The sequence below is a fragment of the Mytilus trossulus genome, chromosome 6 (genome assembly GCF_036588685.1).
Source record: "Mytilus trossulus isolate FHL-02 chromosome 6, PNRI_Mtr1.1.1.hap1, whole genome shotgun sequence".
Classification (NCBI taxonomy): Eukaryota; Metazoa; Mollusca; class Bivalvia; order Mytilida; family Mytilidae; genus Mytilus; species Mytilus trossulus.
In genome coordinates, this window is record NC_086378.1 from 86,435,725 (window position 1) to 86,451,644 (window position 15,920).

A 15,920-nucleotide genomic window follows, 5' to 3' on the forward strand; every position below is an offset into this window, starting at 1 on the left:
AGAGACGAATGATTTTTTTGAATTTCCTAATCGAGGTGACATTGTAGACGGTCCGATAAACTTTATAAAATATGCGGGGCGAGTTGTCCTATATAAAAGTGAAAGTAGAAATGCATTTTTTGGAAATCGTTCTTTTAGATATCTTATCTAAGGCCATATATAATTTCCAACAATAATTGTCATGGCAGGTAAAAACAGTTTATCAAATCATAACTTATTTCTAATACGTGTTATTTTATCTCATATATAGTCAGTATACAAATCATTGAATGGCTTGATATCTGCAACTACAACAAAAATCGCATACCCAAATGTTACTACAAATGTAGTTGTTAACACCACACAAATACACTGTACAGTATAAACACATACATATTTATTCTTCAATAGGATGTGACAACATTATGTATATTAAACTTATTGTTTCTCCCTTTGATTGGAGAAATAAATCTACTTATATTGGATGCAGATCAGCAGATCACAGACCACAATCAGAAAAAAAAGTTTTTCAAGTTAGAAAAGTTAGAAAGCTTTGCAAGCCCACAGATGTTTCTCTGCTTTAGTTGGAGCCATGATGCTCAAACTCTAAGTCAAACTTCAATCTGAGATCATCTGAATCGAGCCTACAAGTCTCTAAATGGTAAATTTTGACTTTAGGAGAAATAAGGGGGAGGGGTATGTTTCATTTAATAGGGATTCTATTTAAAGACAACTGTAATCAAATTATCATGTCCTTCCTGTAAAAACTTTAAAAACTTTTTTCTTTTTTTTTTTTACAAAATTTACTTCTGGATACTATTTTATGATAATAAACAAGCTTATATCCAGTTTCGGTATTATTACATTTTAAAAACTTTAACTACAGAGTAAATTTTTTGTTTCCTGGCAGAAAAAAAAATCCATTTATAAGTAAAATATGGATAAAACGGAATTCTTATTTTTTATATATAAGGAATGGCTGTAATAATTTTTCTGTCTATGAAGAAATAACATAAAAAATGTGGTGCACACTGAATAACGTGCGTAATTCATATTAAGGTTAACTTATGTTTCACTATAATTTTCAATAAATAAGACAAAACAAACCAAGATGATAAGGTAAACTCAGATGTTTGAGTTTGATCATATATTCTTGGTCCAATACAATAGCTGTACAGTAATTATTATTGTCCAATACCAACTTTCATGGATTTCATGGTTAAACTGGGAACTACAAATTCAAATTTCTATGCAATGTATGTAGTAAAATGTTCTAAAGGTTCATACACAAATTTAGAAAAATCCATGAAATCAAATGTTCACAAAAATACAGATTCATGAAAATTTGCACATGTTCCTATGGAAATACTGTAAACCAACTTATTTTCGCAAGCGAAATACGCGAATATAAAGCGTCGCGAATACGTAAACCTTAGATCTTTCCTTATTAAACTTCATCAAGTAAATCCGAAAATCGCTAAATTAAATAGCCGCGAAGTGGTCAAGAAAGGGTAAAATGCGAAATAAAGTATTCGCGAAAATAAGTTGGTTTACAGTAAATGGATTTACAGTGGTAACACATTCCTTATTGCTCTACACAAAAATGAAATAACATTTAATGATGACATTCATATAATATATTTGGTTTTATAATTTTTTCATTCAGTCTAAGACCAGATAACCAAGTGTAGTTTGTTTACGTTGTGGATATGGTGTATTTAATTTTGTAAAACATGTGCATGGAGAGTTCATAAACAACATGCTCAAACTAGATGAACTGATCTGTGCAGGAAAGGATGAAGAAGGAAATCCCTGCAAACGACAGCTTGCAAAAGATATGAAGTTTTGTCCAGAATGTGGTACACTAGTCAAAAAACCAGGTAAGTGGTCAATATTGTTTAAATTTATGTAAAAACTGTATGAAAAAAAAAGAAAGGCATGATAATCATATTTATTATACTGACCTAATAGAATAAACTGATTTGAATAAATGCAAACATATTTTTTGGGAGATGGCTTGCAAATGATCAGATCCACAAATTGTTTAACACTTTTTAGTTTGCATTGATAATTTCTAGTCATCTTTATCTTCTTTTCTGTTGAGTGTAGACTATCCAACAACAAATGGAAGTTTTTAACGACCTTGACTGGCTATACAGCCCTTGCACGGTCGGTAGACTATCCATAATAACTTATATAACTTAAATAGGATCCATGCAAACTTCAATTTCCTTTCAATACTGTAAACCAACTTATTGTTCATACTACAGCATTATACTACTTTAACCTATAGAAGTACAGAATATGTAAAGGAAAATATTGTCCTATGAAATATTGTACCACAAGAAAATATTTTATAACTATGTATTATGAAATATTGTCCTCTTCTATGGAAAAATGTCCAGAGAAGGACAAATTTGCATAGTGAAATTGTGTCTGTATATATAGACAATATTTCACAGATGAATACTATTGTTATGTATCTGTATTGTATGGTCGTATGTATTTTGTAGTTAAGTCGTGAGAGTTGTGTCCCTTTGTATGATGATGATGCATATTTGTCATGTGATGTTATCTGTCTCTTTGAAATAAACGTGCTATGGAAATAGATGTGTTTTTATTGCTCTTTAGCAAATATAACTTTAGCGGCATGGGGAGGCAAGTATATGTCCCCCCATGTACGTAATATGGTGGAGGACTTAAAAACGACCCCTTTAAGTGTTTATTATATGTGAGCTGTCTCCAAAGATGATGAATGGACTTTCTGAAATTCTAGACCACGAGGCTGGCGGCGCCATTATTCAATTATGACCACGTTAAAATTTTGGACTTTAAGTTTAGTGGACTAACATTACCATGCAATTGACACTGAAACCGATTTTGGATTTTTATCATTTTATTTGAAATGTTTTTAATTTTAAGATTCATCCAGTATTCAGATGTCACCATTGGAGTTTTTCGTCGACAAAAGAAAACGGTAAAAGTCAAGGAACTGTTTTAAAATTACATTGTACATACATATCGAAAGTATTTCGCAATTGTTTATTGTCATCTGAACTTTAATTTTCATATTAACTGTTGAACGCGATTGGAATTTCTACACAATCACAAACTTTTGACCGCGTTAGAGATGGACATCAAGAAAGACAGCTGTGTATGTTTATGTGTGCAGAAAACTGTAGCATGTGTCATGTGACGTCCCGACCTTTCATCTTTAATACAGTACTTCGAAAATAATTGCTTAGTAATTAGCATTATCTTTAGATTCTAATCGGCTTGACCTATATATTGAATTTACAATGTGTATTTAGCAGGAAGAATGTGTTGCAGTTTTGAACTACAGACGATATGTGTGAGATTCATCTCATCGTACGACACCCAGTTACAAGGGAAAAAACGGACTTATTTCGAACATTAATTATGAAATCAATTCATTTTTGTCTGAAGGATTTTTTTTATTTTTTTTTATTAATACATATATTTCTGTTATTAGTTGGACTGATTTGATAGCGGATTGTCAGTAGCGGTGAGATAATAGTCATAAATAAAACCTGGTTGATATTGACATTTCTGGAGCTATTCATTTGTTTCATCTTTACTTTTATTTTGTGAGTGTGATGTACGAGAGATTGGACATGTTAGAGAGGGAGAATTAGTTGTATTTTCTTTTATTGACATATGTATGGCACGCCTGAACCACTTTTATAGATAATCCTAAATTATCTCAGATAAACCAGGATTTTCTCAGATAAACTAGGATTATCTCAATTTTTTACATTAAGCTCAGATAAACCGGGATTATCTCGATTTTTTCCAGATAATGCTGGTTTATCTCAGAATTTTCAGATAAACCGGGATTTTCTCCAGATAATGAATTTTCTATATTTTCTCAGATAAACTAGGATTTTTTCGAATTTGAATTAAGCTCAGATAATCTTAGTTTATCTGAGATAAACCGGGATTATCTGAGAAAATCCGGGATTATCTGAAAATTCTGAGAAAATTGATTATCTAAAAAAAAGGAGCCAATAGAAAGTCACGACACATTGGAAGAAAATTTCATGGTCATAAGGGATAAGGTATAGAGACCATGGAGCATCTATACAGACGGAATAATGAAAGATAAGGCTCTTACGGGAAAAGTTTTAGAAAGTTTATTTTTTTATAAATTTTATAAATTTTAACAATTGATTTATTCAGGATGTACATGTATTACATTGTACAAGTATATCGATATTAATGAAGATCAGAGGGAAGTTGTCTTGAAAGTTTCTTTTAGGAGAATTTGAATGTAATATCCGTTTTTTTTATTTTTCCTTATGAAGATAGTGAAATGTGTTACATAAATCTGACATCCGCACAATTAACTAGGACAAATAACTTTAATGTTGAAATAAGTTAAGCACAGTTGAAATACACCATTTAGAAGTCCTAAAGAGTTTCCTTTTAGAAAGTTATAATCTTAATTAAAAAAGATACCACGCTCCATTTTCTTTCTGTAATTTTCTCTATTAAAACAGAGAAATATGGTATCATACATTTTATTGCTTAAATATACATTTAAAATAATCTAATCAAGATGATGGCAAATGACCAATACCTGAAATATTTATTACCTTACAACTTTATTATATTGTTTATTGGTTTGTTATTTAACGACACGTGCGATTGCCCAGTGCAATGTTAACCATTAAACAAACGCTGTTTATACGGGTGTTTGATCGGTTCATTCTCATTTATCCAACTTTTTAAAAATTTATGTAGAACAGGTATCTTATTTATAAAAAGTGGGAATAGATGGAATGAACCATGCAATAATACTACAATTTTTTTTAATCCGGGTATAATTATCACTCTTATTTTTCAACCCAAACTCTAAATAAAAAACCTTTGTTCTTGATTACCTTTGATTCTCATCTATCCAACTTTTTTTGGTTCATTCCCTCTATTCCCACTTTTTATAAATCTGGTAAGAAAAGGTAAAATTTCATGTGGGAATAGGAGGAAAACTTGTGCAAACAAAGGATTATACTGTACACACATATTTTAAATTAACTGTAAATTGACCAGTGTTTTTATGTTATTAGAACAGATAATAAGATATTTTGCATCTATGAATTTAGCATAGCATGTTAAAATGTGCAACTGACATTTAATTCTCATCCTCTTTTAAGTAGGTGGAATACTGCATCATTGTAGTGATAAACGTTGATCTGTCTTTGCTGTAGTCTATCCTTAAGTTGGGTCAGTCTGTTGTCTATGTAGGTTTAGGGGCGTTTCCATGAAAAAAAACGGCAATTCTTTTTCTCTACCGAACTTCCTCCATTAATTGTCTATGGTTTGTTAAAATGACTGGATTGATCTTAAAATCAGAAGACCAATATCGAGAAATTCCAAACATACGGTATAAGGCGTTACTAAACATTTCAATAGTCCTTAGCCAGGATTTTATGAATGAAAGGCGTAATTATGGTTGTCCTGGTACAAAAGCTCAAAAGCTCCTGGGTTTCAACAATTAGCATCAAATTATGAAGAAGCTAGACTTATAAATATTAAATATTTCTCTATTTTAGATTATATTCTGGTTTCTTTGAACAATTATACATGATACAAGACAAACAAACACTGAAGTATAAAGTTCGTTCGATTTAAATATTGTTGGCTTTAATGTGGAATACATGATTGAATATGGAAATTGACTTTAATGTACAACAGTGCTAAATTAAAGCAATCGTGTCACTGTCTAGTTCCGATAGGTGGTATATGGTACATGAATAAATATGGTGCTTGAACTTGATGGCAAAATGTAGGTCGGATGATGTCACTAAGGTATCAACTAATGGATATTGAAACAATATGATACTACTAAAGGCTATCAAAATTGGGAAGTAAAAATGCTTTACCAAATATTCATGTTACTAGTATAAATGTAAATTAACGCAGAACCTCCAATGAACAAATATTACTGATTTGTGGGTTTCTTCTGTATAAATGATGAAATATTTATTTATTATCTAAAATATACTATAAAACTTTATTTAAAAATAGTTTACTATCGCCTATTTTATATATTGTTTTTAAATAGTATAAAAACATACAGGAACACATTTACTGTCAAATTTTAGAGAGACACCTTACTATCACTAAACAAACAACCCAATAATTAACAAAAATAAAAAGTTGGCTAAATGAGAATACCTTATTTCAAAAAGTTGGACAAATGAGAAGACACCGTTTGATCGCCACATTTTGCATTGAATTAGATCTAATTTTTTTGCAACTTGTATCTTTATTTTTGTTCTAAGAAAATATTTCGTACTCAGTGCAGAATCAGGAGGTCCTGGACGGTTTTAAGACTTTCTGGAAAATTATTACTTAAAATATTTGTTTGACTGTTAAATAAAATACATGTAAATTCATGGAGTGTCAGTGAGTTTTAATCTATTATACAAATGAGAGCCCAATTTTGGTAGTCCAGATTGAACACATTGGGCAATCGTATAATAATATGCAATAAGGAACAGGTGTATCCACAACATTATAATAACATTTTATGAACTTTCTTTCTTTAATAGATCATTTTTACTACACTTTTAATGTAATACTATTTATAAATCAGTGTTTAAAAGTCACCAATATATGCTAATTAAGATTAAAACTTCACATAACATTGTAATACTTAATCTTGTAAAAAAAATCATTTATAAATACTGTTTAAACTAAGATTAAAATTGCATGTGTCATTGGGTCATTTCATGTGTTATTCAATAATTCGTGTTACTTATCTATGGATAAGAGCTAACACTACCAAAAGCAAATTCACTAGAATTAATCGAAAAATTCTAGAAAAAACTACCTCCGAGTCTAGGCTTATACTCTCATCACCAACTTATGTAGCTGATGTAACAATCATATTCCTTTAAACGGAATACTTCCAATATTAGACTATTGAACAACACCTTTTGCGCAAGAAATCGAGTGGCGCTATGTTAAAAAAAAATGAAACTGTAAGGCTAAAAATTTGAAAAAAACGGAAAAAAGTGGGATTGGCCTATTTGTTGGCTTCTAGGGAAAAGCAATTAGGTGAGCCACCGGGTATAACTATATAGGTCTTGTAGAGGAGAAACAGGTGCATCTTTTGCGCAAGGTATCGAGTGGCACTATGTTAAAAAAAAAAATGAAAAAAGGGGGATTTTTTTTCATAGCCTCTATAGAAAAATAATTAGGGGTGTCACGGGGTAGAGCGTGTTGATAGATATACAGAGTGATTGTAGATATACAGAGTTGTGATTAAATTCTTAATTCGACGTCCAATTGTTTGATACTCAAATCCACGCCCAATGACAATGTGCCGTCATGTATTGCCAAAACGACGTCCGATTACCTTTATAGTATCTATAGTAGTCTTCTCTTACCGATGTCCAATATCAATGAATAATAGAATAACAAATTGCTGCACTTACTTTTATACATGTAAATGCATCTTGATAAATGGCATGCGAGTATACTTAAATAAGAACCCAACGACAAAGAAAACTAAACGAAATATATATATAGGACAACACTCAGTCTTCAACAGTAGACAAAATAAAGAAGTATAAATGCCAACTGTTAGAATATTATAATTTGGACTAGCTCTGTAAGAAGTTTGTCAACAATTCATTTGTTTTACACCTGGAGTGAAAAATGTACAAAATAAATATGTATTATGTTTTTATGTTCTGCTTTTTCACCACTGTCTCAGATTACAGGAAGATTAAGCACTCACAAACATGTTGAACCCAGCCAAATATTGTATGTGCCTGTAGTATAGTGGTTGTCGTTAATTTATGTCTTGAATAGTTGTTGTTCAGATTTTTTTGTTTTGAAGTTAGTTTTTAGTTGTATAATAATTATTTTATATGTTACATGTCATGACCTTTAATTGCTCAATGATTCCTTGTTGAATGACGTTAAGTTCCCTATGGATATAAGAAAATGTGGTTTGAGTGCCAATGAGACAATTCTCGATCCAAGTCACAGTTTATAAAAGAAACCCACCATAGGTCAAAATATGGTCTTTAATACGGATCCTTGGCTCTCACCGAACAGCAAGCTGTAAAAGGACTATATAGTTGGTTACATCCACCTTGTTTGAACTCTGGTGTATAGTTGTCCGATTAGCAATCTCTACACATTTCATTGTTTTAATAAGCTTTTAAATTACATAAAAATGGATATTGCAACCTGTATCATCGGTTAAACATTAAAAGAGAAAAAAATGATATATTTTATTTGTTACATATACTATGTTTAGGTTGTAAAAATATTGATCGAGAACTGTCTTTACTACTTTTTTTTTATCTTTATTCTTCTCCGACAATCCAAGTTTCAGTTCTGTTATAAACTTTTTTGTCCCAATTTCCACAGTTTTGTTAATTTTTTAAAGTATATTTAATGCACAATACGGCATAATGGCAAAAATGTCTCGGCGTTTGGATCTTTCCATAGGTCCATTAAAACGGACAACGATTAGAGAAGCTAAAAATTGGACGTCGATTAGAGGAGCCAAGGAGCCAAAAAATTTGACCTAAATTAGAGGGTGATTGAATTGGCCGCCGATTTGAAGAAATATTATTTTATTGTGACATCAGCTTTGGACATCGATTTGCCGGACAACCGTCGAAAAAAGACTGATGGTAGATATACAGAGTGGCGATATGTGTACAGAGTGATGAAAGATATACAAAGTGGTGGTAGATACACAGATTGGTGGTACATATACAGAGGAGTGATTGTTAGACAGAGTGGTGATAAATATACAGTGTGATGATAGATACTCAGGCTGGTGATGTATATACAGATGGGGATAACTATACAGATTGATGATAAATATATATATATTTATTATTAATTCGTATATTTTATCAAATTTGATTCGTTTAGGGATAGTCACATGTTAAACTATATTTTCAAAGGTAGAGAAAAACGGCGGATAGCAAAAAACTAGAAAGATATAAAGAGTGGTGATAGGTGTTTATAGTGGTGATAGATATACAGAGCGGTGATAGATATACAGAGTGGTGACAGATATACAGAGTGGTGATAGATATTCAGATTGGTGAAATATATATAGAGTGGTGATAGATATACAGAGTGGTGTTAGATATTCAGAGGGGTGATAGATATTCAGAGGGTCGATAGATATAAAGAGTGGTGATGGGTGTACAGAGTGGTGATATTTTATCAAATTTGACTCGTTTAGGGATAGTCACATGTTATACAGAGTGGTGATAGATATTCAGAGGGGTGATGAATATTCAGAGGGGTGATAGATATTCAGAGGGGGTGATAGATATACAGAGTGGTGTACAGAGTGGTGCTAGATATACAGGGTGGTTGATAATAGACAAAGTTGTGATTGATATTCAGATCAGAGGTAGATAAACAGAGTGTTGGTATTCAGAGGGGTGATCGATATTCAGAGGGATGATATATATACACAGTGGTGATAGACGTACAGAGTGGTGATATATATTCAGATTGGTGATATATGTTCAGAGTTGTGATAGATATACAGAGCGGTGATATATATACAGAGTGGTGATATCTATAAAGTGGTGATAGATATACAGAATGGTGTAAGATATTCAGAGGGTCGATAGATATACAGAGTCGTGATATCTGTACAGAGTGGGGATAGATATACAGAGTGATGATAGATGTACAGAGTGGTGATATATATATATACAGAGTGGTGATAGATGTTCAGAGGAGTGATATATATACAGAGTGGTTATAGGTGTACAGAGAGGTGATAGATATTCAGAGTGATTATAGATGTACAGATTGGTGATATAAATAAACAGAGTGTGATAGATATTCAGTGAGGTGATAGATATTCAAAGGGGTGATAGATATCCAGAGAGGTGATAGATATTCAGAGGGATGATATATATACACAGTTGTGATAGACATACAGAGTGGTGATATATATTCAGAGTGGTGATATATGTACAGAGTGGTGATAGCTATTCAGATTGGTGATAGATACACAGAGTGGTGATATATATTCAGAGGGTCGATAGATATACAGAGAAGTGATAGATATTCAGATTGGTGATATATATATAGAGTGGTGATAGATATACAGAGTGGTGTTAAATATTTAGAGGGGTGATAGATTTTCAGAGGGTCGATAGATATACAGAGTGGTGATAGGTGTACAGAGTGGTGATATTTTATCAAATTTGATTCGTTTAGGGATAGTCCAAGTTTAACTATATTTTCAAAGATAGAGAAAAACGGCGGATAGCAAAAATCTAGAAATATATAAAGAGTGGTGATAGGTGTATATAGTGGTGATAGATATACAGAGCGGTGATAGATAAACAGAGTGGTGATAGATATTCATAGAGGTGATAGATATTCACAGTAGTGATAGACATACATAGTGGTGATAGTTATACAGAGTGGTGATAGATATTCAGATTGGTGATATATACACAGAGTGGTGATAGATATTCAGAGGGTCTATAGATATGCAGAGTGGTGATATATATTCAGATTGGTCATATATATATAGAGTGGTGATAGATATTCAGAGTGGTGTTAGATATTCAGAGGGGTGATAGATATTCAGAGGGTCGATAGATATACAGAGTGATGATAGATGTACAGAGTGGTGATATATATACAGAGTGGTGATAGATATTCAGAGGGGTGATGGATATTCAGAGGGGTGATAGATATTCAGAGGGGGTGATAGATATACACAGTGGTGATAGACATACAGAGTGGTAATAGATATACAGAGTGGTGATAGATATTCAGAGTGGTGTTAGATATTCAGAGGGGTGATCTATATTCAGAGGGTTGATCGATATACAGAGTGGTGATAGGTGTAAAGAGAGGTGATAGATATACAGAGTGATGATAAATGTACAGAGTGGTGATATATATATACAGACTGGTGATAGATATTCAGAGGGGTGATAAATATACACATTGGTGATACATATATAGAGTGGTGAGATATTTACAGAGTGGTTATAGATATACAGAGTGGTGATAGGTGTACAGAGTGGTGACATTTTATCAAATTTGATTCGTTTAGGGATAGTCACATGTTTTACTATATTTTCAAAGATAGAGAAAAACGGCGAATAGCAAAAATCTAGAAAGATATAAAGAGTGGTGATAGGTGTATATAGTGGTGATAGATATACAGAGCGGTGATAGATATACAGAGTGGTGATAGATATACAGAGTGGTGATAGATATTCAGAGAGGTGATAGATATTCACAGTGGTGATAGACATACATAGTGGTAATAGTTATACAGAGTGGTGATAGATATTCAGATTGGTGATATATACACAGAGTGGTGATAGATATTCAGAGGGTCTATATATATACAGAGTAGTTATAGATATTCAGATTGGTCATATATATATAGAGTGGTGATAGATATACAGAGTGGTGTTAGATATTCAGAGGGGTGATAGATATTCAGAGGGTCGATAGATATTCAGAGGGGGTGATATATATACAGAGTGATGATAGGTGTACAGAGTGGTGATATATATACAGAGTGGTGATAGATATTCAGAGGGGTGATGGATATTCAGACGGTTGATAGATATTCAGAGGGGGTGATAGATATACACAGTGGTGATAGACATACAGAGTGGTAATAGATATACAGAGTGGTGATAGATATTCAGAGTGGTGTTAGATATTCAGTGGGGTGATAGATATTCAGAGGGTTGATCGATATACAGAGTGGTGATAGGTGTAAAGAGAGGTGATAGATATACAGAGTGATGATAAATGTACAGAGTGGTGATATATATACAGAGTGGTGTTAGATATTCAGAGGGGTGATAAATATTCAGAGGGTCGATAGATATACAGAGTGATGATAAGTGTACACAGTGGTGATATATATACAGAGTGGTGATAGATATTCAGAGGGGTGATGGATATTCAGAGGGGTGATAGATATTCAGAGGGGGTGATAGATATACACAGTGGTGATAGACATACAGAGTGGTGATAGGTGTAAAGAGAGGTGATAGATATACAGAGTGGTGATAAATGAACAGAGTGGTGATAGATATTCAGAGGGGTGATAGATATTCAGATGGGTGATAGATATACACATTGGTGATACACATATAGAGTGATGAGAGATTTACAGAGTGGTTATAGATATACAGAGTGGTGATAGGTGTACAGAGTGGTGATATTTTATCAAATTTGATTCGTTTAGGGATAGTCACATGTTTAACCATATTTTCAAAGATAGAGAAAAACGGCGGATAGCAAAAATCTAGAAAGATATAAAGAGTGGTGATAGGTGTATAAAGTGGTGATAGATATACAGAGCGGTGATAGACATACAGAGTGGTGATAGGTGTAAAGAGAGGTGATAGATATACAGAGTGGTGATAAATGAACAGAGTGGTGATATATATACAGAGTGGTGATAGATATTCAGAGGGGTGATAGATATTCAGATGGGTGATAGATATACACATTGGTGATAAACATATAGAGTGATGAGAGATTTACAGAGTGGTTATAGATATACAGAGTGGTGATAGGTGTACAGAGTGGTGATATTTTATCAAATTTGATTCGTTTAGGGATAGTCACATGTTTAACTATATTTTCAAAGATAGAGGAAAACGGCGGATAGCAAAAATCTAGAAAGATATAAAGAGTGGTGATAGGTGTATAAAGTGGTGATAGATATACAGAGCGGTGATAGATATTCAGAGAGGTGATAGATATTCACAGTGGTGATATACATACATAGTGGTGATAGTTATACAGAGTGGTGATAGATATTCAGATTGGTGATATATACACAGAGTGGTGATAGATATTCAGAGGGTCTATATATATACAGAGTAGTGATAGATATTCAGATTGGTCATATATATATAGTGGTGATAGATATACAGAGTGGTGTTAGATATTCAGAGGGGTGATAGATATTCAGAGGGTTGATAGATATACAGAGTGATGATAGGTGTACAGAGTGGTGATATATATACAGAGTGGTGATAGATATTCAGAGGGGTGATGGATATTCAGAGGGGTCATAGATATTCAGAGTGGGTGATAGATATACACAGTGGTGATAGACATACATAGTGGTAATAGATATACAGAGTGGTGATAGATATTCAGAGTGGTGTTACATATTCAGAGGGGTGATAGATATTCAGAGGGTTGATCGATATACTGAGTGGTGATAGGTATAAAGAGAGGTGATAGATATACAGAGTGATGATAAATGTACAGAGTGGTGATATATATATACAGAGTGGTGATAGATATTCAGAGGGTCGATAGATATACAGAGAAGTGATAGATATTCAGATTGGTGATATATATTAATAGAGTGGTGATAGATATACAGAGTGGTGTTAGATATTTAGAGGGGTGATAGATTTTCAGAGGGTCGATAGATATACAGAGTGGTGATAGGTGTACAGAGTGGTGATATATTATCAAATTTGATTCGTTTAGGGATAGTCCAAGTTTAACTATATTTTCAAAGATAGAGAAAAACGGCGGATAGCAAAAATCTAGAAAGATATAAAGAGTGGTGATAGGTGTATATAGTGGTGATAGATATACAGAGCGGTGATATATATACAGAGTGGTGATAGATAAACAGAGTGGTGATAGATATTCAGAGAGGTGATAGATATTCACAGTAGTGATAGACCTACATAGTGGTGATAGTTATACAGAGTGGTGATAGATATTCAGATTGGTGATATATACACAGATTGGTGATAGATATTTAGAGGGTCTATAGATATACAGAGTGGTGATATATATTCAGATTGGTCATATATAAATGGAGTGGTGATAGATATACAGAGTGGTGTAAGATATTCAGAGGGGTGATAGATATTCAGAGGGTCGATAGATATACAGAGTGATGATAGATGTACAGAGTGGTGGTATATATACAGAGTGGTGATATATATACAGAGTGGTGATAGATATTCAGAGGGGTGATGGATATTCAGAGGGGTGATAGATATTCAGAGGGGGTGATAGATATACATAGTGGTGATATATATACAAGAGTGATGATATATATAAGTATACATAGATATTCAGAGGGGTGATAGTAATTCAGAGGGGTGATAGAAATCCAGAGGGGTGATAGGTATAAAGAGAGGTGATAGATATACAGAGTGATGATAAATGTACAGAGTGGTGATATATATATATACAGAGTGGTGATAGATATTCAGAGGGTCGATAGATATACAGAGAAGTGATAGATATTCAGATTGGTGATATATATTAATAGAGTGGTGATAGATATACAGAGTGGTGTTAGATATTTAGAGGGGTGATAGATTTTCAGAGGGTCGATAGATATACAGAGTGGTGATAGGTGTACAGAGTGGTGATATTTTATCAAATTTGATTCGTTTAGGGATAGTCCAAGTTTAACTATATTTTCAAAGATAGAGAAAAACGGCGGATAGCAAAAATCTAGAAAGATATAAAGAGTGGTGATAGGTGTATATAGTGGTGATAGATATACAGAGCGGTGATATATATACAGAGTGGTGATAGATAAACAGAGTGGTGATAGATATTCAGAGAGGTGATAGATATTCACAGTAGTGATAGACCTACATAGTGGTGATAGTTATACAGAGTGGTGATAGATATTCAGATTGGTGATATATACACAGATTGGTGATAGATATTTAGAGGGTCTATAGATATACAGAGTGGTGATATATATTCAGATTGGTCATATATAAATGGAGTGGTGATAGATATACAGAGTGGTGTAAGATATTCAGAGGGGTGATAGATATTCAGAGGGTCGATAGATATACAGAGTGATGATAGATGTACAGAGTGGTGGTATATATACAGAGTGGTGATATATATACAGAGTGGTGATAGATATTCAGAGGGGTGATGGATATTCAGAGGGGTGATAAATATTCAGAGGGGGTGATAGATATACATAGTGGTGATATATATACAAGAGTGATGATATATATAAGTATACATAGATATTCAGAGGGGTGATAGTAATTCAGAGGGGTGATAGAAATCCAGAGGGGTGATAGGTATAAAGAGAGGTGATAGATATACAGAGTGATGATAAATGTACAGAGTGGTGATATATATATACAGAGTGGGGATAGATATTCAGAGGGTCGATAGATATACAGAGAAGTGATAGATATTCAGATTGGTGATATATATTAATAGAGTGGTGATAGATATACAGAGTGGTGTTAGATATTTAGAGGGGTGATAGATTTTCAGAGGGTCGATAGATATACAGAGTGGTGATAGGTGTACAGAGTGGTGATATTTTATCAAATTTGATTCGTTTAGGGATAGTCCAAATTTAACTATATTTTCAAAGATAGAGAAAAACGGCGGATAGCAAAAATCTAAAGAGATATAAAGAGTGGTGATAGGTGTATATAGTGGTGATAGATATACAGAGCGGTGATATATATACAGAGTGGTGATAGATAAACAGAGTGGTGATAGATATTCAGAGAGGTGATAGATATTCACAGTAGTGATAGACATACATAGTGGTGATAGTTATACAGAGTGGTGATAGATATTCAGATTGGTGATATATACACAGATTGGTGATAAATATTTAGAGGGTCTATAGATATACAGAGTGGTGATATATATTCAGATTGGTCATATATAAATAGAGTGGTGATAGATATACAGAGTGGTGTAAGATATTCAGAGGGGTGATAGATATTCAGAGGGTCGATAGATATACAGAGTGATGATAGATGTACAGAGTGGTGGTATATATACAGAGTGGTGATATATATACAGAGTGGTGATAGATATTCAGAGGGGTGATGGATATTCAGAGGGGTGATAGATATTCAGAGGGGGTGATAGATATACACAGTGGTGAT

General features: G+C 33.1%; 1 protein-coding gene across 1 annotated transcript in view; it reads left to right on the forward strand.

The window, feature by feature from the left end:
• Positions 1-1,648: 1,648 nt before the first annotated feature.
• LOC134723090 (MATH and LRR domain-containing protein PFE0570w-like) overlaps positions 1,649-15,920 on the forward strand; it is a 51,101-nt gene continuing 36,829 nt past the window's right edge. The window contains exon 1 of the mRNA XM_063586730.1: positions 1,649-1,859. Coding sequence (XP_063442800.1) covers positions 1,739-1,859 — 121 coding nt within the window. The 5' untranslated portion in view covers positions 1,649-1,738. The remainder of the gene's footprint in view (positions 1,860-15,920) is intronic.